At 37.8% G+C, this 23,302-nt stretch overlaps 1 protein-coding gene across 1 annotated transcript in view; it reads right to left on the reverse strand.

Moving 5' to 3' along the window:
• The window catches only part of GREB1 (growth regulating estrogen receptor binding 1), a 51,332-nt gene extending 31,755 nt beyond the window's left edge, over positions 1–19,577 (reverse strand). Inside the window, exons 1-13 of the mRNA XM_042874478.1 lie at positions 19,421–19,577; positions 15,900–16,019; positions 14,913–15,089; positions 7,920–8,102; positions 7,485–7,616; positions 6,736–6,861; positions 5,132–5,254; positions 4,136–4,273; positions 3,768–3,953; positions 2,962–3,312; positions 2,337–2,465; positions 735–860; positions 86–283 (exon numbers count right to left, since the gene is read on the reverse strand). Coding sequence (XP_042730412.1) covers positions 86–283; positions 735–860; positions 2,337–2,465; positions 2,962–3,312; positions 3,768–3,953; positions 4,136–4,273; positions 5,132–5,254; positions 6,736–6,861; positions 7,485–7,616; positions 7,920–8,102; positions 14,913–15,089; positions 15,900–16,019; positions 19,421–19,577 — 2,146 coding nt within the window. The remainder of the gene's footprint in view (positions 1–85; positions 284–734; positions 861–2,336; positions 2,466–2,961; positions 3,313–3,767; positions 3,954–4,135; positions 4,274–5,131; positions 5,255–6,735; positions 6,862–7,484; positions 7,617–7,919; positions 8,103–14,912; positions 15,090–15,899; positions 16,020–19,420) is intronic.
• Between the last annotated feature and the right edge of the window lie 3,725 nt (positions 19,578–23,302).

The following is a 23,302-nucleotide window of genomic DNA, read 5'->3' on the forward strand; positions in this document are numbered from 1 at the left end:
AATGGAACAAATGTCAGGATTTCCCGATATTAATGTGCTCATTGGTTTCCTGTAAATCCAGCTAATAAAGCTAACTAATGAGCACCTGAATGCCAGAGATGAAACAAAGTCTGCTGATAAGTCACTTCAGAGGGTGGAACACAAATCAAGAAATCAATTTTCTCAAAGGAACCCAAATCAAGATTTTGAGTGCTGGAGTCAGCAATTGAGCAAATATGAGACAGCAGTTTCTGAGCTACTGCCAGCTGGAATGGTCGAATCTGATGTCGTTCAATCTCATAACCTAGAAAAAGACAAAATTCTTTTTATATATACACCAAACGTCTAATCTAGTGTAAAATTGTACAGCCTGGAAAAGAATGACTGGCCTATTCTCTAAGGAGTCAGTGTTCTATTTTAGGAAAATCTACATAGGACATATAAAGAAAACTTTCTGCACTTGGGAATTTTATTCCTGCAAGTCTTCTAAATATTTATGAGCTGAAGTTGGACTTGTGCAGTAGCATTCTGCTACCAAGGAAGTAAGATTTAAAGCTTCAGGAAGTACAGCTCTCATGGAACGAACTGAGCACCCAGTGTAAATAAATCTGGGTATCCCAAGACATGAGTTCACGATCACCTCAGAATAGAATTCTTCAAGAGCCCAGGACTCTGCCCAGGTACATCTAACTGCATACCTAAAGACCTATTCTCAAGCATCTGACTCTATTACCTTTTCAGAAAATCCTCCTTACTTGTACACACAGCTGCTCCTCTTCCATTCAGTGCTGTTGATTTATTTGCTGAAGCAGACAGTGATGAAGAGATGTGCCCTTGGTTTTCCTGATAAAATTTCTCCAGCAAAAGATCGATGTCACCCTCTAGCAAATGGAGAGGAGAGTGGTAAAAACATCCAGGTTGATAACAGCTGTATTTCGTGCTGACTTTCTTTAGTAGATCTCAAAGAGCTTTGTGTATGCTGTCCTGTCTTTGGCTTATTGGGTATTTTGTACACTAATCCTATCATTAGTTTCCAATGCATTATTTATTTTCAGCTTATCACTAATAAAGTGCACATCAGGCCGAGGAATGACAGATCAGCTCTGCAGACCTCTGCTTATGACATTTAGAGAACGTAATAGAAAACTAGCTTGAAGATTGTGACCTAAATCAGCAAAGACAAACACCTGCACAAAACCTAGTGTATGTCCTGACCACTGTAGCTATTTGTACTGTTCACTAATAAGGATTAGAAGCAGCTTTTGAAAACCTGATGCAAAGCATAGATATTAAATCTTTAACACTTTTTGTGAAAAAGAAGGAATAATATTTTTTTATAAAGTAGACAGAGAAATGAGTTTTTTTTACACAATATTAAAGCAAGGTATGTTTTACTGAGCTAAGTACATCTGCTCTGTTTAGCAGGGACCCTGCTTACAGGTAATACCTACTCAGAAAATACAGTATGCCTGTCCTGAATACTTAATATTTTCTCAGCAGTTGAAAAAATATTTGAACATGTCTGCAAATGGTACTAGAGTGTCAGGGTCATCTTCGTGAAGTGCAATCCAGTGGATGTAGATGGCAACTCGTTTCAGGATGTTCATTTACTTGTTCTGCTCAAACAATAGTAGGAGTTATTCTGAGAATCATAACACACAGATACTAGGAACAGAGACACCAGTGTAACTGCATGATGGCTCTAGGAACACAGGTGTCTCTTCGGTGACCGATAAAAATATCGTAACGTATTCAGAAAGCATTCTTGCCTTCCAAGTACAGATTTCATGATGCAATGTGAATGGTGAAGGGGACTGTGAAATGCATTAACACTGACAAGTATGCTGCATTTGCTCTAGTGCTGCGATCCAGTTACATTTTCCACATGGCTGGATCTATCCACAGAAAACCCTCCCTGTAGTAATCCTCAGTTTAAAATGATCCTGTAGAGCTGGCTCTGCAGTTATCTTCTCTTTCCCATGCATTATGTTCAAGTTCACAGTATGACTTCCTTTCTTCTGTAAAACAATTCTGGTCTACCACAGTCCAAATGAATCGTGTGCTTGGGGCAAAAGAATTCATTCATTCATATGCATATGGGCTTGTATATTATATAGATGGATTTGTGTAGCTAAGAATAACATGTTGAACTTCTTGCTGGCATATTTTTATGAACCTGAGGTATTTTAGAAACTGACATTTCTAGGAGAAATTGCAATTTCAAATATACTTTGTCCTGTATTTTTTTATACATTTGTAATAATGTCTTGCTTCGGGGAAGCATGAACACAGCTGCTTTCACTCACTAAAAAGACTGACAGAGTTAGAAATATGCCTATCCACAGCGTATTATATACCTGGGCAGAGGGTGCTGAAGAAGGACCCCAGAGATTCCACTTTGCCTGTGACCAGCTGATAGTTCACTTCTTTTTGGTAGTCTGAAGGAGTGAGCATGCCCTCAGACAGAATTCTTGCCTGATACTTTCCTAAAAGACAAAAAAGTCATCTTGACAGCACTTCAAGCTACACTAAAAACATTATAAGTCATAATGAAAAACACCTCCCAGCTAAATGAATCTTCTCCTGCCAAAAAACTAAGGCCAAGATGAGATTTTTTTCTCTATTATACAAGTACGTACCATGTTTGTTGAAGACAGTGAGGTTGAAAGAGCATGATATAAAAGCTGAGAAAATGCTCAATTCTCTGCTCACAGTAGTACCTCAGTCACACAGAGCAGGAAAGCATTATGCACTGTCTGCTGTTAGTTTTCTATTATTTGTTTGCAGTAGTGGCTTTGTAAAGACACAGCTAATATGGGCAGAATGGGATTACTGGGAGGAGATCCGACTGTGCAACAGCACCTTGGGTTCATCAAAGCCCATTACTTCTTGGTCACAGCTCTTTTTTCTGAGGCAGCTTATCAAAAATCCCCATGGCATGGGATGACTCTGTTTTGCCTGGAGAAACCGTTAAGATCTTACCTGTTATCACAATGCAGGAATCAATGGCTCTATTTCTGCTAGCACAGATGATCACCACGTAGTTTGTCTTTATTAATTTTCCTTCGATGAGCAGCTTAAACATTTCTGAAAGCCCTTCAGCCAGAGAATAGCTGCATTCAATGATGTGGACGCTGTCATTACAGGAGCTGGCTGCCAGCCCTGCCAGCCAGGGGAGCTGGGCTGAGGTCACTGGGGCGATCTGGCTGGGCACTTGAGGAAAGGTCTGCGGAATCATCTGTTGGTACTGACGGATTTCAGATAGGTGTGACTCTCGCCAAGAACGCATGAATATTTGTTCTAAATCCTCAATAAGAGGCACTTGGTCTGAAGCTAAAAAAGATTAAGAGGAAAATGTTCATATTATGAAACAGTTTAACAAAGTTGTAGAGTTAAAAGTTCTTTTTTTTAAAATGTACTGTTTTTTTTATTAGAGATGGTTGTGTTTCAGATTTACGCTTGCATGGCTATGGCCATTAGAAGATGTGAACTGTATCATTCATTTTGAAGTGTCTTTGTGAGACTCAAAGCTGCTGTAATTGGAACCTGACTATCAGTTATTAGAAATATTTAAGAGTTTGAGAACTGCTTATGTCAGTGTAATAATATTTATTAACTATGGTCTACATGCAAGAGCAATGAATTACGGATGTTTTCCTTTTTTTTCTTTTCTTGTCAGTTGCTGAGATCCTCTCTTATAGGAAAGTATGAAATTTGTTTCATTATATTTTAATCTAAGTTTGGTCTTGAGGAAAAACTAATTACATAGTTTTAGAAAATCATCTTACCTAGCTGAACAAGGTAGTAGACAGTCAACAAGAGCTGCATCTCTTCTGAAATGGGCTGTATTGTTGGGGCACCATATTGTTCATATGCTCTAGATAAAGACTGTGAATTTCTGTAACAGGTATACAGCAGAGGACTCACTATCACATCATTAATGTTCCCGCAAAGATATGGAAAGTTTCCATGACCTTAAAAATAAACATTTGTACGCATCACATTAATTTCATGTTTTAATAGTAGATATTTCAAAAATGAGACCTTTAGCATTGTTTAACAGTTGGATTTACCTTTATATCTCTTACAAAAAACAAACAAACAAAAAAACAAAAAAATCAACCTGAGATCTTGCTGAGGGGTGGGGTTTTTTTACCTTTGAAAATAACTGGCTTTGCTTTACAGATTTTCAGCAGGTTGTCAGGAACTGAGACAGGCTCTCCTGAGCCCACGATTGGAGATGATGCTGGCCCCACCAAAGCAGAATGCGGTAGAGATGATAGGCTTCCTCCATCTAAAAGTTTATACGTAATATCTCTGGAGTGAGATCTAGTAATTGTTTCCTCAGTGAAAAGTTAATCAGTCATCTTATAGACACACATTTGGTATAAGTGCTACATAGTTCCAATCACACCACACGTTTCATGATCTGTTACCACAACCCATACTGTGCTTAATTTCTTGAGAGTTCTTGAGAATCATATTGACCACTGAACGTGCATCCAAAGATTTTGAAATATTTATAAGTAAACATTTCACATTATGAATGCATGAATATAGAGATATACATGATATCAATGCAAAGCTATGATTTGAGGGCTTTGTATGATATAATTGGTTGTATTCATTCTAAGCATTTTGGTATATAAAAAAAATAAGATTTAGCATTTGTTCAAAACTAATTTATTTGTGTAAATTTTAATTTAAACAGTAGCATACTGAAAGAAAACATCCTGCTGGCAGTTGGTTTGTTTCATCACACCTCACTTTAGTCTGTATCTAGACTAAAATTCAAGAAAGAGCCGAGAACACTGTGACAATTAAGTGAAACGAGATGATAGCTTGGGATCTGAATTCTGACACTATAATGTCCCAAAGGTGTTTAGATATCAAAAGATGGACACAAGCACTTGTTGCAATTTATTAATAATGACATGATGAATGGATTCTAATGAGAGTTAAGTCCAGAGACTCAAAGAAGGATCAATAAAATTGAAGAATTGAAAATAATTCTGAAAACATAGGTATCAAACACCTTTCAAAACTCTTCTGAGAATCTGTGTATGTGTATGTCTTTAAAATATTGCCTCTTTTCCTCCATTATTTTCTATATAATGAAATGAACATCCTCATTACCTTGGGTTCAGCTTACCATTTTTAATTCTATTTGGAGCCTGTGGGTTGAGCGGCAAGTTCCAAGTTTCAGTGGATGATGGAGACTCTGGTGACCAACCTTTATGGCGTTTTTTTGGAGGCCCTGAATTTGTCAAAGTGCCTGAATAACAATAATATTTCAGAAAAGTATTAGAATATATTTTATTCATGTCTGTGCATGATAATTCAACACGTGCTGATGGACTGAATTAAGCATTAAGTACTGTGGTAGACAAGGTTGACTCCATGAGTATAATCATTGCTTATGGCTTTCGTTTTACTTTGCTATCTTCTGCATAAAGACCTAGGAGCATTCTGGTGCAGAGACCTGTTAAGCTTTACCTATTTTACACCAATGTTTACTCTGAAGTAAAAGCAGTATACTAAAATGAGACATCCTAAGTAGGAATGCTTATGACAATACTTTGAAGCCAATGTGAACACTTCGTGCTTTCTATTTCCAAACCCACAATACTGTGTTTCATGTAACATAATTAAAAAATATTTTCACAGGTTTCAGTGCAATATTAGTAAAGATCTGTGCTCTTTTCAACAATTTTTTCCACTGTCAAGGTTTTTGTTCTTCCCACTGACATGATCTTTAGCTTAATGATAATCCATATTACTTCAAAGCAAATGACTTCTGCACATTCCCTCTATTCATCGCTAGCTCCAACATCTTTGTCTGTAAAACCATGACCATATTTCTCACAGTTTTCCTGGGAGCCCCTTGCAATTAAATTCTTCAGTCTCTTGTTACTTTCTTCAGTCATCTTGTGTCTTCCTGCAAAATCCTAAATGACAAGTTCCCACTAACATCAAGTATTTCTAATAATTGAGAGTCCATAGTTGCCCAGGAATTATTCAGCATCTTGAAGAACTGAGCTGTTTCTGCTTATACACATTAATAAAATATGCAAACGCTGTAACTACTTCACGCTGGTAAGTCTGTATCTCCTGGTAAAATGGTTAGACTTAAAAAAAAAAAAATAAAAGCAAGAGTAAGAACTTGTATTAAAAATGTTGTTAGTTGAGTTGGTTTGGTTTGTTTTTGTTTTTGTTTTTGTTTTTTTTTCTAATTTTGTTTTATTTTCACAAAAGATACTAAAGCCAAAAGTAAAAGGAATCCTCAAATCTGGAGATTGTACATTTGCAGAACAATCTTACATCCATGCTTTCAGAGATCACTTTTAAACCTATACCATGTGAGGGCAGTATGTAGCCGTTTGTTCTACTTCTATATCTTTCTTAATTCCCTCCACAAAACTATTCAGTGAGATTGATACAAATACAATATTGAAGAAACTAGACTCAGAATCCTGTCTGAACCTATTGCAAATTGTATCAATTGTAAATGTAATGAAAAACTTCAATTTATAATCGGAATTACAAAAAAGCCACGGCTAAAATCATACAAACTTTTATTCTGAAAATTAACATTCAAAAGAAAAGGAGGGGTTACAGTGACAAGAGATTTGGAAGGGAAGTGCAATTCCTGTTCATACAGAGAATTATGATCATGGTATCTTTTGTTCAATGTTTCTGTCAAATCCATGGAATATAGATCTTTAAGGTTATTAAAGAACAGATCCATACAAATACCTAACACTGATGGTCTTGTCAAAGCAGATAGGTTATTTTTCGCCAACTGTTGTTTAGGAGATTCCTTGCCATTATAAGCTGCTGAGCCGAATGCTGCTGTTGATGGGATATGATCTATGGCTGTAGCTGGCAAGAAAAAAATATAAAGTATTTACAATAAATGTTTCTAGAACAAGATTCCTAATTGACATAATAAAATGATCATTTACTTTAATAGAGCCATCAGAATCCATAAGAGTCACAAGAGAATATTCATTGTGAAGCTCAGAGAGATCACTTCAGCCATTACCATTGATCACTTTTTATTTATGTGAGGCTAATGGAAAAGTAAATGTTTGAGAAATCGTTTTTAATACAGAGATATCACTCATCAGTTTGTCTTTAATATTAAAGCCGCTTTACTCCACTGATGCCCATACAATCCCAGCAGTAACGAGCGTTCTGGTTACAATGCAAAATGTCTCTTAAAAGAGAAGGTCTGCCTTAGTTATGAACAAGCTCCACATCACCTATCCATTGTATTATTTCCTAAAATTTTGTACATAAATCAGGGGGGGGACAAATGGACAGTGAAAAGACTTGAAAGAAGAGTTCCTTCCTTTATTCAAAAGATACTCTAAATCTATTTGATTTGTTTTATTGCACGCGGTAATGTGCTCATTTCTGTCTTTCCACTCAGAAACACACACAAACACACGCACACGGAGCAGGAAGAGCACACGTCAACCCGTTCTCCTTCTGCGTGGTACCTGTTTGTGGAGCCCCAGGCGCAGGGTTTGGGGGAGGCTCGGTCGCGGTGCTCCCGGAGAGGCCTGCGCTCTCTGGCAGTTGGCACCCCGTGCCTGAGCAGGAGCTGGATAAGGACTGCCGGCCTCTGAGTTCTTAAGAAAAAAAAAGAGGCTTCTTATCCACCGGCAACAGCGACAGACACTTTTTTCTGTGTGTTTGACTTGGTAATTTCACACGTGAATTACTTAAAGGCTACGGCACTTGGAAGGGAGGAACTGATGGCATCAAACATGCCATCCTCTTATTAGGGCGGTCAATTGCTTTTTACAGCTGCACTTTAAGGAGTCTTTCTTTTAACTGATCCGTCTCAGGTTTTACATAGACGCCAGTCCCAGTAATATCCAAGCCTGGATGACAAAAACCAGAGCTCGAGGAAGACAGCTTCATTATCTTACCTGCCCCTTTCCAGCAGATTACAGATCCTTTCGTCAGAGCTCCCTGTGCATTCCTGACCAGATAATACTTTAAGTGTTTCTGTTTCTTGGGCTGAGTGGTCAGTTTAAGGTTAATGTGATTTGAGAATTCTGTAAAGTAGCAGAAACCTTTCTTGCCACAGCCAACACAATTGCCAGAGAAGCCTGATAAAACAAACAATGCACATAATCCAGTGAGAAAGGTTGGTGACTATTAATAACCTCACAACATGACTTCCCTGGAGAAAAAACAGTTTTGTTTTGTTTTACAGGTTTAACTTTGTATAAACATTATAATCCCAAAAAATATTACATCAAGTCCTGTCTGTTGCACTTTGGCTACTAGATTGCAAAAACAGTCACACATGAACAGAAAATTTAAAACAAGCCACATTTTTCATTTTCTCCCACCAGAAAAAAGTCACAGTACCCACTCATTAAGTACCTAAAAGCATTAAAACAAAACATGTCTGGCTCAACTATACTGAATCACACACTTAGTATCACAGAAAGTTTTACTCCTTTTTAAACTTGCACTGAAACTAAACATTCAAGGAAGCCTCAGGAAATTAAGTATATTTAATCTACTCTCTTTAGTAAGATCTAAGTTCATTTAAGCACCAAGCTTCTACTACAGAAGTTTGTTTAGGGGAAAAAAATACTAATGCCTTCTTAGGATATTGACTTAAGTAGATTTGTCAGGTGATATGGCTGGACTGTGTTAGAACTTCACAACACCTCAAGCTATTTATGATTACAAAAAGAACATGTCTGCAACTTTAAGGAACATGACAGAGATGCAATCCTTGCACGTAAAGGAGCTCATTGTACTCAGGCTTAATGGGGCATTTCCAGGGATACCGCCATTTCCTCTCATTCTGAGGTATAAAATTTGAGCTTCAAAGAGGAGCTCGCGATGGTGATGCCATTATCACCATAAAGAACAATCCTTGAACAGCTAATTAAGACTTATCTGCTTTTTATTCTTAAACAGCTTCATTTTTGCACTTTCCAAAGTACTTCCATAGGAAAATTTTGCACTGCATCTGAGCAATTACCTCAAAACACTTGATTCTTACAAGGAGATCACAGAGTTTGTAAATAGAAGACAATGTTCCCCATGGAAATTTTCTCCCTATTCCCTATACATGCCCTGAAGCATGGAGGTTCTTTTTATTTTAATCCCATCTAATGGACATCTTGATGTGTTATCACAGGAATTTCAAATCAAAATTGTGTGTTCAGTCCATTGAAAGACAGTAGAAATAAAGCAAAGGAAAAGCATCTCATGATCCCATCAATATGGAGAATAATACTAGAAATATTACAATTCCACCATGTTAAATAAAATGAAGAGCCAATTATGAGAATTTCCATCACATTTCAGACCAATCCCATTTTCAAATTAACATTCAATACTTCTTAAGACAAGTGAGCTAACATGCATACACTGAAATACTGTGCTCTGTAAACACCTGTTTCTTGGTCTACTACTTGAGTATTTTCATTCAAATTGTCCAGAAGAATGCATTAAAAATCTAAGTTTATAAGGCATTTTTTTAGATACCAATGTTTTGTCTGTATCTCTGGTAATAAGTGAACAATAACGACTGAAAGCTGTTCGTTATATCACTGAGGCTGATAGGTAGAATGATAAAGGTCATTATGACTCATAAAATTGGAACAAGTCAAGACTGCTAAATCCTGTTTTGTATCAGTCAACACAAAAGAATCTGTCTAACATCACAGAACCTTCAGTTGCTGCAATAAAAGCAACAAAGGGAAACAAAACCACAATGGATGTGGTAAAGGCTGTAGAATTGACATGCATTTTAGGCAGATTAAGAAACTGCAGAAAATGATTCTGCTAGCAAATGAAAACTTCCTGTACATCTTGGCAGTATACTGAGCATGAGCAGCAGCACTGCAATTTTTAACTGGTTGCCACTTACAAGGCCTTATTTTTTCCAAACAGAAACATGAGGGGACCATTTCCAAAAGTAAAATAGAAGTACCTTTACCCCTTCTAGGTTTTATTGTTTAGCTGAAAGTGTCCAGCCGCTTTCAAAAGCCACATGGGGAAATATTTCTGCAACAGAAACAGAACAGTGGGGCAGTGGACGCAAAATCTTTTCACATGGACACTACACCAGTCACTGCTGATAACTTCTTGTAACATCAGCAAACTAAGAAAGATTTAACAAAAAGTATCCTCTACCTGAAACAGCCTTTTGCCCTAAGTCATCTATTTTTAACTTTGTCTGCTTGGCAGAGTCTACTATTCAAGATCTACTGGTTTTCACCAGCTATAATATACTGGTGAGATTTAATAAGAATTAACAAACCTGAAGAGTCAACATGTTTTGAAAACTCTTTGGAGAATAATTTAGAAGCTTATTTTTCAGTTTTCCATTTAAATCAAACTATCATCTTTTACCTCAATTCTTCCCACCTCCCCTGAGCTGAGCTCTTTCTGGAGAGCACCTGCCAGCACTGAATTTTATCCCATTCATTCAGACTGACACTTTCTCTGATGACACCACAGATACAATATAGCATGAATTTATAATTTCAGTGCTGTATGATGTTCAATCATTACTCTTTTCAGGGCTGCTTTTCAGATTGAAGCATCCACTGCCAGCCTTGCAGCAGATGGAGTAAGTCTGAGAACAGTGTTCATCATAATGTCTTGGGGGTCTCAGTGAATGAAAAGCTGGACATGAGCCAGCAGTGTGCTCTTACAGCCAGGAAGGCCGCTGCTATCCAGGGCTACGTAAACAGAGGGGTGGCCAGCAGAGAGAGGGAGGTGATTGTCCCCCTCTACTCAGCCATTGTGAGGCCCCACCTGGAGTCTGGGTCTGGGGTCCCCAGCATAAGAATCACAGGATCAAATAATTGTAGGGATTGGAAGGAACCTCTGGAGATTATCAGACCAATTTCCCTCATCTTTTCTTCTCCAGGCAGTCTCAGGTCTCTCAGCCATTCTTCCTAAGGGAGATGCTCCAGGCTTCTCATCATCTTTGTGGCCCTCCACTGGACTCTCTCTAGCAGAACACTGTATTTTTTAACTGGGGAACCTAGAACTGGACTCAGTACTGCAGGCATGGCCTCAAAATGGCAGAGTATAGGGGAGGATCACCTCCCTCAACCTGCTGGCCGTGCTGTTTTTAATGCACTACAGGATACAATTGGCCTTCTTGGCCAAAAGGGCACATTGCTGGTTCATGGTCAATTTATTGTTCACCAGGACACACAGGTCCTTCTCCACAGAGCTTCTCTCCATGAGGTTGGCCCCTACATTGTACCGATGCAGGCATTTAACCCTCTCCAGATGTAGACTCTACACTTATTAACCTTCATCAGGCTCCTCTCTGCCCAACTCTTCAGTCTGTCTAGGTCTCACTGAATGGCAGCACAGCCTCCTGGTGTGTCAGCAATCATCCCAGCTTTGTGTCATCAGCAAACTTGCTGAAGGTGGACTTTCTCTCTTCATCTAGATCACTGATGAATTTGAACAAGGCTGGACTCACTACCGACCCTCATTCTGTGCATGTCCTGTTCACATACAATGGCTGGAGCTAACAGCTGATAGAGAGGAGAGCTTGTTTTACAAACAAAACACATCAAATATTCTTCCATATATTATAGAAAGGACAAAGGGGAGTCAGGGCAGCCATAAGGTGACTCAATATATCTATGTCATGCAACTGATTTCACAGGAGAATTAGAAATCGATGCCCAGAGTTTTGGGGCCAGAAGCCTTTCACCTTTAGGTCAAAGTTCAAACCCAACTCTGTTCAGTAGTGACTTAAGGCCATTACCCTCTGTAGATTGTTTAATCAGAAGATATTTGATTGTGTCTGATATCATGTGGGCTTGGATTTGCCCACATCACAGTGATCTATTATCCAAATGATCCTTGTGGGTCCTTTCCAACTCAGAATATTCTATGACTCTATAATTTAAAAAGCACTTCCATGCTAAGGGCCCCATGGTCAGTAGCAGGACCTTGGACTAAAAGGATGTGAAGCCCTATCTACTTTATGACTGGGCAGGGGTTCCTTTGGATTAACAGTGAATTTGCGCTAAGGGCGAGCAGCATATTTCAAGGTGAAAGGATATCTATCACCAGTTGGTCCAGCTGAAATTTTCCTCCTGCTTTGTTGTTTTTTTTTTCTTTAAATGACTAATAGAGTTTTAATTAATGTTCATACTTATGTAATATATTTTTTTGAAAGTCTCCAACTTCCTTAACACTAAGATTTAGCATGGTTTTAACTCTTTAACAAAAATATTTCTTCTGTTCAGTTCTACCCACAAGCAAAAAGCACACAAATATTGACTGCTTCACTTTTTTTCCCTCCCATTCAGTACCATTCCATTTGAAGACTGAAGGCCTTAAATGAAATTAATACGTTCATGTTGAGACTCCATTGTACAGAAACTCACTACTATTACAAAAAACTAATAGAACAGCGTACTTTCTAACAGAAGTGCCACAGATTTTATACTGCAACCTTTTCATCTTACAGCATACAATGCAAGAAAACTAATCTTTTCCTCTGTTGTCCTGACCTCAGGGACCCACTGAAAAAAAAAAAAAAAAAAAAGGATTTCTTATTCCCTGCTAGGAAAGTGGGCAGCTGTTAGGTCTTTTGGGAAGGAAAATGATGAGTGAATAGCTGCTTTGTTTATCATGAGAGACCCTTCTTATGAGTAAGAACTGAAGGGAAAAATGAAAAGGAGAAAAACCTTTGGGGGTGATGCATGTTAGCTGCATTTTCTAGGATACAATAAATATCACACTATTGCAGTTCTTCCTCCAGTCAAGCATTCCTTCAGGCTACAAAACAAAAAGGAATGGTTTCCTGGAGCCAAAATTTGAATTTGTTTTGTCCCAAGTAGCAAAACTTGGGATCTAACTTGATTAGTGGAGATATATACAATACGTTCTCAGGCTCCTCAAATACAGAGAACTTTTTGCTTAAGAGCCTGCCTTTTCCAGAAAACAGAAGTTTCCCATGTAATAAACAGCCCACTGTAAAAAAGAAACAAAACAACCTTGGTCTTCAATAAGGACAACTTTCACATTGCAAGCACATATTTCTAGATGGTGGAGCAACTCAGTAGCATAATCAATAAATTGTCACAGTACCATCAGCCCCCCATGGGAATAAGGCTATAAGTCAAAAGCTGGTCAAGAAACTCCTGAGACATTTTGTTTTTTCCTGGAATTTGGATCTCAAAGATCCAAATGCAAATTCTTTCACATTTAATCTTGTTATAGAATACACAAAACTTATCCTAAATTATCACTTTTTTTTTTTTTCAAAAGAACACGATTCACTAGAATTTAAATGTACAACAGCCAAAAATAAGCATCTAAATTGTTTAGAACAAGAAAAGTGTGTTAAATGATCAAGCTGAGGATGCAAGTAGCATAAAAACCTCTCAGTTATGCTCCCGTTGCTTTTTTGTGCTCTTGTTTAGCATGCAGTTAACAAGTATACTACTTTCTCTCCACAAAGGCCTGAGGAACTTAAGCTATTAAGAGTGCTAGCACTGAATGATTGGAGCGGTACAACATTCCTGTCTTAATCTTTAAAATGACAACATGTGGGTGATTTATAGTCCTTCTAACTCTTTTGCAATCATTAGTCAAATCTACTGTGACCAATCCAACTCTGTAAGATCACGAGGAAATGAATTACAGTGCACAGAACTACATTATCCACCTTCACACTATGCTGTCATCCCAAATGCCCTGAAGAGCGGCTCCAACTGAAATAACAACTGAGTTCACGTCATATCCCTCAGTGTTTGTGAAGGAACATGGTTAAAGGGCACAATGACAAATAGTTCCTTTCTGCTATCTAAAGCTCAGACTGGTACACAGAAAATGACGAAGCATTTTTGAAGAAAATAATACATAATTACCCAAGAATGTCTGACTACAATAAGAGCTTTCCCTCCAGATTATATACTTTTTGTCCCAGCATATGAACTATTCCAATTCACTAACGTCAATATCTAGTTCATTCATTCACAACACTGTGGATTGCTTATAATTGTACTGATTTGGATGAGGATAATGGCAATCATAAGGGCTAAAATGAAAATAGAAAGACTCAGTTTATGTCAGAAATTGGACACTTAAATTGGTGAAAAGCAAGAAAATTTTAAGTATTCTGCACAATTTGTTTTCTTAAAATAATGTGCATTGTAAGACTGAATTCAAACACAGTATTACCTGATTACGCATTAAGGAAAAAATTCAACTTATAATACTTCATATTTATTTTTACTCTGATAATAGTAAAAAATCATAGGTTAGGATCCAGAATTCATGCTATTGTTTAAACTTAGTTGGGAACACGATCGCTGCCCCAAAGGAATGAATGAAAATGGTCATAATGGATGAGGCTCTGGGCAACCTGATCCAGTGCTTCATTCAGTGGTTGGCAACCCCACCCACAAGCAGGGGTTTGAAACCAGACAATCTTCAAGGTCCCTTCTAATCCAAGCCTGTGATTCTATGTTAATTTTTTACAGTACAAACTATGGTAAAATTGTTTACATGTATCTTGTAGACGGGTTCACTTTGACAGATCTACACTCTGTCCAGCTATGTTAGTATTTGGAAAGCTAAAACAGGGAGCAGTTCAACTCCAGTTACCAACTGTTTCCAGTTTCAACTCCAGATGTGTAGTTCCAGCAACTAGGTCATACACAGACCAGATAATGACTTAATTCTTGGGCTAATGGACAGATCATGAAGAATTTCTAATGAATTGGCTTACTCTGTATCTTTCCAAAGTAAACATAACCAGCTCTGAGTTTTTATCTCGTTGTGCATCACCAATGAGAGTTATGTACAAACACAAAAGAAATAACATCTGCTGAACTCACTCTGAGAAAAAAGACTAGCTATTAATTGTAGACCACAGAAGCATTCACTTACTGTGACACACTTACCCAACAGGGCATTGCGCCCATTATCATCTGGAAGAAATCTTTTATCCACAGCACACACTAAGAGGTGATCAGGTAAATTTGGTGACTTGGCACCAACAAGTAAAAACCCTGATGGTACCTCAATATGTTCATTGGAAATCGAAACCAGTCTCAAATCTTTACCAGCCTGGCAGAAACCTAGGAAAAAAAAATCAATCCAATGTACTTTAAGTTGAGAAGAGTTTTCTCTTTAACACAGGTAATTGTCTTTCTTAAAGATCTTCCAATAGTTTTAGTGAAAAGCAAAGTGGTATTCTCTGAGGTCGAGCCAACTAAGAGATAGTTTTTTTCCCCTCCTTTTGGTCACCATAAACAAATACCATCAGTACAATAAACAAACTCAAATTTGAAAATCCAGAGAGAACTTTCCAGAGAGAACTTTATCCAGAGAGATGATGTTACACATCACTAATATACACTAATATCACAGATATTTATGGGCTACTTACTAATATCATTATAACTACAGTCAGATTTTCAGAAATGCAGATAATAGTTCTAAGTATCTAGTGAATTTCACTGGTTATCCTGTTTTGTTTTTTTTTTTGTTGTTGTTGTTTTTGCTTGTTTTTTGAATAATTCTTTCAGCAACATTGAATTAGGTAAATAGGTACACCTCAAGTAGTAAAAACTGATGATAAAACCTGAGAATTACTGTACTCATTATAGTGAATATTATGCCTGTGAAACTCAACCTTGCCTTGTTCTGTCCCTACGCCAGGTGTTCTAGCACAAACACTTACCTGCCACATTTGGTAAAGACCTTGCAAAATGCAAAAACAGCCAAGAACTATCCAGCTTTGTCTAACAGATAATGAACAATGGAATGCTTATTATTTTTACAACATATAAATGATCTTGTTCTGATGAGTTACAGGGAAACGCTCCAGTTATACCTATTTGAGCAGGGCAAAATGCCTTCTGATGCACGTTTAGTGCATTTCTTACCATCAGTAGTGCAACACCCCTCTGGGGGAGGCTTCATCTGGTAAGAAACAGGACTGCTTGACTCTGAGCCTTCTTCTTCCTCCTCTTCTTCCTCTTCCTCATTATCTGCTCTGCTGCCTGCTACAAATTGTGATAGCAAAAATGTCTTAGAAAATAGAAAATGCTGGCAACAAATCATTGAATGAACAAGGTGACCCAGTTACAGAAAGTATTACAGAAAACTGGATTCTCTCCTCTTGACAATGACTTTAACATTGTCAGCTCTAAAGCTACCTGTTCTTTCTGTGAAGCTCTAAAGCTACCTGTTCTTTCTGTGAAGCTCCAACTAGCAGTCTTATGCTTACAATAGAATGTCTTTGATTTAAAAAAAAAAAAACAAAAAAAAACTTTTTGCCTCAAAAAAAATAAAATAAAAAATTGAAAGGATGACATAAGTGTACCTGAAGAAGTAAAAAGCCAAGGGGCAAATAAAAAGAAGCCTCTATTTATTATTCAAAAAATAATCTCTATTTTTAAAATAACCTCATGAGTTTGGAGATCTAACTCCTGATGTTTGAACTCTTGTTGATCACAACATTGTAACTGTATCCTTTATTTATAATACTAACAGCCAAAATAAATGTAAAGTCATTACTTTAGAACACCATGGCTGCAGTCCAAGTGCAGGTTTTATCAGTGAGGTGCTGATGATTGTGTCCTTGGTGCTGTAGACTGAAGAAACAGTTCCCACTTGAAATTAGGTTCAACCAACAGCTGATATCACGAGAAAACCTGATTCTCATGCAGTCACAGAATCACAGAATTGTAGGGGTTGGAAGGGACCTCCAGAGATCATCGAATCCAACCCTGCCAAGGTTCCCTACACCATTTCCTACCAAAACCCAGAGCTCTGAGTAAAACACTGCTGCTCTCTGCACAATGTCAAGGAATGGCAGATGTCTGCAAGACAACATTCAAAGGTCTGCAGAAGGACTGGGCCATTCTAAGAGGCAATTCTGAATGCTGAGGAAAAGGATATATCATTTAGGCTTTTATTTTAGATGCTTTCATGTGTTTTACCTTCAGACTCTCTGCTGCATACCACTTTTCCAGTGTTCTGGTCCCTTGAGTCTGTATTTTTAACTGATAGATTGCTTGCTAACAGAATTAACCTGCTTACTCTCCATGTGTATTACAGGGAAAGAATTTGAAATACATGCTTTCTTTTAAGTATTTAAACATCAATCCTGGTGCACACAGATAAAGGCATAACATTAAACATTTCTGTTTAAGGATATAGTCCAAAGACAAAAATGCTGAAAGTGAACAAAGAGAAAAGTGAAGCTCTTTGTCTTTCGTGTTTAAGATAGGGATAAGCTATGTGTTATGACTTAATCTTGACTAACATCTAAATGCATCAATAATAAAAAGACAGGAAAGAAACAGAATGAGAAAATGTCCTACTACTGGAGCCAAGGAGATTTGATGTTGTATCTAAACCAACTTTCGTGAACGTGGCACTTTCAATTTATATAGCTTCAAATGATTTTATAGGCAATTGTGCTTGTCTAAGTGACCATAAAGGCATACACTTACAACAAGTATGTTCAGATTTTTTTTCAAATTTAAATGTAGAGACTGGAAAACTGTAGTCACTGGAAAATAATTGGTTGTGAACTCTTTGCAAAAAATGGACTGTGTAGGTGAGAAATGTCAAACTTTTTAACTTGTCACCTGCACTGACCTTGACTACATTACTTTATATGTAAATTATGTATAACATGTTTGCTCCACCATAGGAAAACTGGCTGTATTGATGACTAGTAAGCAGTTATGGCCAAAAACAGTCCAAGTACATGAACAAGACAATGTCAGGGGCAAGGACGCATAACAAGATGGATGGACAAGAGCTTATGCAGGATCCTGAGGATGGCTCACTTTTTCACATTCCTCCTGGTCCTCAGAGTACAGGGATTCACCTAGCTAGGAGTGGACATTTCTACTTATTGTGAGGCTGGAGTATAGGATGCCAGACTGTAGAGCTCTCTCAGCTAAGGAACAACCTTGGGAAAACTCTATGTCAGATCGCTTCAGAGTTCCCTTTGTCTGAAAATTCCATGAAATTAATGCTCTTCACCAGGCTGTTGTGTGATTAATTACAGTTCAATTCTGTTGCCATTAACTGCAAAAAAAACAGAACCAGCCTCTCTTGGTCTAAACAGTTCCTTGTTGAAAGCCCTGAATGAAAGAAGCCACGGTAGTGTGAAATTGCACTTTTGTTCCTCAACAATGTATCTGCACCTGTAGCACCATTCCCAGGTGATATCATAATCAATTTTGTGACATCACTGTTGATTGGCATGGAAAAGATTATTAAATCATCATAGAAATATTTAATAGAAGAATCACTTTGTGTAGAGATAAAGCAGCATAAATATTTGAACAATGAATGTAGATTCATTCTCATGCCCTATGCTAGCAATTAAAAAAAAAAAAAAAAAAAAAAAAAAAGATTAATGATGTGTGAATGGTGAATGAACTTACTTCTGCAAGGGATATTTCCTCAGCAGTTACAGTAAGGTAGCAGTAAAAAGTTTAACCCATGCAAAATACTTTTTTCCATTACTATTTCTTGGGTTGCTGTTTTGTTGTTTTTTTTTCTTTCCTTTTATGTTACTGTGATCATTAACCATTATGCATTCTGCACTGCATATCTCTAAGCTATCTTTAGCAAGGTAAAACAGCATAAGCAGGCCTGGTGAGAAGAAATGAAACACTACCCTGGTGGCAGAAATGGTTAAATATTAAATATAACCTTGCACCAGCACTGAACTATGCGTATTAGAGCACATCAAAGCACTGAGCTGTACCATAAGTTTGCTTGTCAGAGCTACAGTTCATCTAAATTATACTATTTCTATGAAAAAACAACTGAGCAAATGAAATTTAAAAAATGATCTTCTCTAAACCATGTCCCATGTGCTATATAACGACTTGAACAAGATTTACCGGCATTTGTATCCTATGTTTTTACCTTTACAACGGAATAACTAAAAGAATCACACCAAAAGTAGATACAAGCATCCTCAATAATCAGCTACAATTTTTTGTACCTTACTATTCACAACAAAAATCACTTCAAGTGCATCTCATTCAAACATCTGTTATATTTTAAACCGTCACTTACTATATAAATTCCAGCAGTGTATGATAAATTATAAATGATAAATTATAGGATAACAGATAACAGACCCTATGCTCTAAATCACCAAAGATTTCTCCAAATCTTCAATTTATACATGCGTATAAATCTGAGCAAGCAGATAACTTATTTTTGTCAAAACAAAAGACAATGCATTTTGCATTCTAATCAAATTCTAATATAAATATTTATACATGTATTTAGATCTTAATATATCTAAAGAAAAACTTTGAATGCTGCAGCTTTTCTGCATTCCTATTTTAAATGTTTTTGCTGACCCCTAGGAGAGCAAACAGCAGAACTGTGATGGAGCAGAAATATAAAGTTCACTAATTCCTACCTTCCAGCGACGACAGCTGCTGTTCAGCTTCCAAGTACAACTGAGAGAAGATCGGCCTTGGAACTAAGTTGTTTGAGCGGAGAGAGGCCTCGATAGAATTATGCAACACTTCTTCAAACCTTGTTGTCTTGAGCTGTCCGGCGTAAGAATTTCCCATCTTCTCAAACAAAAAGACAAAGAGAAAAAAGAAAACTGATTTCAATTTTAGTACTTAGAACTCCATGACTGCACGTTGATGTCAGACTGCAACATTTCTCATGGAAGAGAAATTGTCCGCAGAGAGAGGCATAGGAAAGGAACATTGACTGCAGCAGTGGCTGAGCTGATCCTGCTGGTGAACTACAGGAAGTTATCTACAAGTAACAGCTTTCTGAAATTCAGTAGAAAAGCTTTGACACCTTCTTGAAGACAAGGCTGGAAAACTCAGTCTAGTAATTCCATGGTTTGTATAGCAATTGAGGAGATGCATTTTCAGTAGTCAACAATCTCACCTGTCAAACAGCCTGTTTTGTTTGATTTGAGCAGAATAAATTGCAAAGGATTTGGGCAATAGCACAGTTCAGTGTAGTCACCTTTTCATGGCCCAATCCTGGCTAAAAACTCACAGGTAAGGCAGGCCAACATGTATTTTAGAGGTGTTACTGCTGTAATGTGTTGTGGAAGATGATGGCTTTTTCTTCTCACCTTAAGCAACATTTTTCCATAAGAACAAGAGTATTTTTGTAAAGACGGACATATCCATTATCTATTTGATTTTGCATTCCATTATTAGCAGCTTAGTGAAACAGCATAATTCACTCAGATGGTCAGTGAGGAGCCAGCCTATTCTAGCTGAATATCCCAGCATTTCCTTCCCACGTCCTTTACCACCGCCTGCTTTCCCACAGATACAATGACCTGGTATAGCCAAAAGCCATGTCAGCTTTCTTTTTCTATTACAAAGTAGCTCTTGCCCCGGGCCCCATGTCCTTTCCCTCCTCACATCACTGTGAATGGAAAGCATGAAACGTTTCCTGTTTGTGGCAGTAATTCCAAAACAGTGAACAGCCCCTCCTCGGTGCAGGGTGCTGCCTGGGAAATGAGCCTGCTGGGAAGCATCCTGCAGGAATAAGGCAAGCAAAAGGAAAGCTATTTGGAAATCACATATGGCTCTTCTCAGGAGAAAAAAAAAAAACAACAACAACATACCCCAAAAAGAAACATTAAGCAAATTTGACCATTTGGATATATTCGTATGACTTTACAAACCTTATAGACATACAAAACCATAGCTCTGTATACTTTTTGGTACCATTTTAGTATCATATATTTAATTACACACTATATACAGCATTAGCAGAAGCTCAATGAGAATTACATAACAATGCAGTATTTACAGACATGATCAAGAAAGGAAGTAGGCATTACTGACAAACCAGGTGAACGTACGCAAAAGCAAATGAAAAAATTGCAGTGCATTGCACTGATGAACCCATTTGCTGAAGGGTTAAAAAAAGTAACAAAATAAAGCACATTAACTATGTTCAGAGCTAATGTGGAAATAAGGAAGCATCCTCTCTCCCAGTAAAGCAGCAATTTACCTCTGGCTCTTCTCATTTCAAATTTTAATTACTGCTTCATCTATACCAAACCCAGCTGATGATAATGAAGAATTCCTGTCTTCAGTATTGTCTCTAAAAGGATGTATCAGAGGTGTATGCACAAAACCCACGGTTGGTATAATTCGTTTAAGAGCTCAAACACTGTTTCCAAGCAAACTCACTAATTAACCCATCTTTCAAACTTTATATACCAACATCAGTGCAATAAAGACAAATGATTATCAAGATACCTAACAGATATGTCATTCTGCTTAAAATCTCTCCCCCTACTATGAATAATATTTTCTCTAGTTAGTTTGTTAGTCTGGTGGCCAGGGACCCATCTCCACATTTTCAGGACCAGGAACTGTATGGTTCTGCACAGTTTTGAAATTCTGGACCAAAAAGAAGTAAAAATGAAGGAACAAGCACTCAACATGGTATATTCAATGTCATACCTTCTGGATTGGAAGCACCACTCAGCTATCAGGCATTTCACACTTTTTTACATGGATTGCTGTATTTCAAGGCAGAGACACAACAAGAAAAAGACTGGAAAACATCCAAAAGATTTTCTGTATTTCATAATTCCTGATACAGCCCTCAGATAATACTCAAAGTTTGACTGCAGTTGCAGAGGCTTGCCTTACAAGAAGCTGGATTTTACCCATTCTCAGCATGACCAAAACTGGACTTCCAAACTTATTCATTTACTTCTTGAAAATCTTCCATAGAGCACATGAAAAATAGGAAGATTTAAAATTCATCTAATGAGAGACACAATATTTTGAGATGATCCAAAAGCATTGTTTACACATAAATACACACGCAGAACTGCTTTAAGCAAAGAGGCATGAAGACTGACTTGCTCATTTACACTATTTGCATCTACTAGTGATGAAAGAAAAAATACTGCAGTGTTTCAGTATATAAATTCTCTCCTACTGGTACAAACAGCTATTATTCTGTACTGTTTATTAGGAATAGCAACAGATGCCACTGTTACTGGCACCTTGCATACCTGTTATGTAGAGCCCACTAGCACACACATCAGAAACCCTGTCTCTAATGCTAAGGATGCCAGAAATCAGCATCACCAGATAGTAAGTCTGGTGTAACCAGTGCAGTTACACTATTTATACAAGGTCCAGATCCTGGCATCCTTTGCGACGCAGTCACAGTTTTTCTTCCACTATAGTTCCAATTTAATTATACGGATGGCTTTGTACAGCAAAACAGAAACTTTTTGGATTTGTATCTGTGGTAAGCTCTCACATACCTGTAGGCTGTCACACTGTCAGACACAATCATAAATTCAGGAACATACTTCAGAAGACACAGCCAATCTTTTAGAGACATTTTACATTATCAAGCACACACTTCTGGAACCAGAAATTGTATACTGCATAACATTTGGAGGTTGTGGATGCCCCATTCCTGGAGGCATTTACCAACATCAGTCCATGTCATTCAGAGCCCCAGTAATTCTCTCAGTTGTGGGAGAGATGACTTCCATGAAGCATGCAGGGGAGAAGCCCTGTGATGGTTGTCAGCCTCTTTTCTTTAAAGCTGCCGAGACTGCGGCACCTGAATTGTAAACTGCTGACTCTGTGGCACCAGGAAGCAAAGGCTTTGAGTCCTATTTTCCTGCTTCAATGAGCTCAGCGTTCCCAGCCCAGATTTATGCCTCTCTTGGATACAAGTGGGTGGCGCAGGCTGAAGTTTCAAATACATGTGAAATTCCAAGCCGTGAACATAGATGGCAACCAGATCTATTAAAAAAAAAAAAATCACAGGGCAACAGAAGGGTAGGCCTCGACCCCAACCGCTGATAAATCAAAGAGCAAATGACTGCCACAGCCAGTTTCCATGGAGAGCATGCAGAGAAAAATACTAGTTAATACAAAGGGGGAAAAAAACAGGAAGGAAGACCTGGAGCTGGGAGAGCTGCTTACAACCATGACAAAAAGAATAATGAAAGCACTCTGAGGAACATAGGTGCCTAAAAAAATTTGCAGATACAGCTGAAGTGGGTCAGTACAACGTATTAGAAACCCACAGATAAATGCTGCCAAAGAGAAATGCCAGGCATCTGAAAATGCCTGTGAATATGTTAGTCTAAAGATATTAGGAGTCCTGGGCAAACATCTGTTTGTCATGGAGTGGAAGGCAGGGCTTCCTGGTTATTTGGCTTTAGCTTTGGCCCTTAATTCTCTGATAGTGTAGTCCATGGCACGAAGATCTACATGGCACAGCTAACTGGCCAGAAAGATTTACTGAGCATTTAGCCTAATAAACAAAG

This window comes from Lagopus leucura, unplaced genomic scaffold, assembly GCF_019238085.1.
Source record: "Lagopus leucura isolate 7727_CA_CO unplaced genomic scaffold, USGS_WTPT01 Super-Scaffold_73, whole genome shotgun sequence".
Taxonomy (NCBI): domain Eukaryota; kingdom Metazoa; phylum Chordata; class Aves; order Galliformes; family Phasianidae; genus Lagopus; species Lagopus leucura.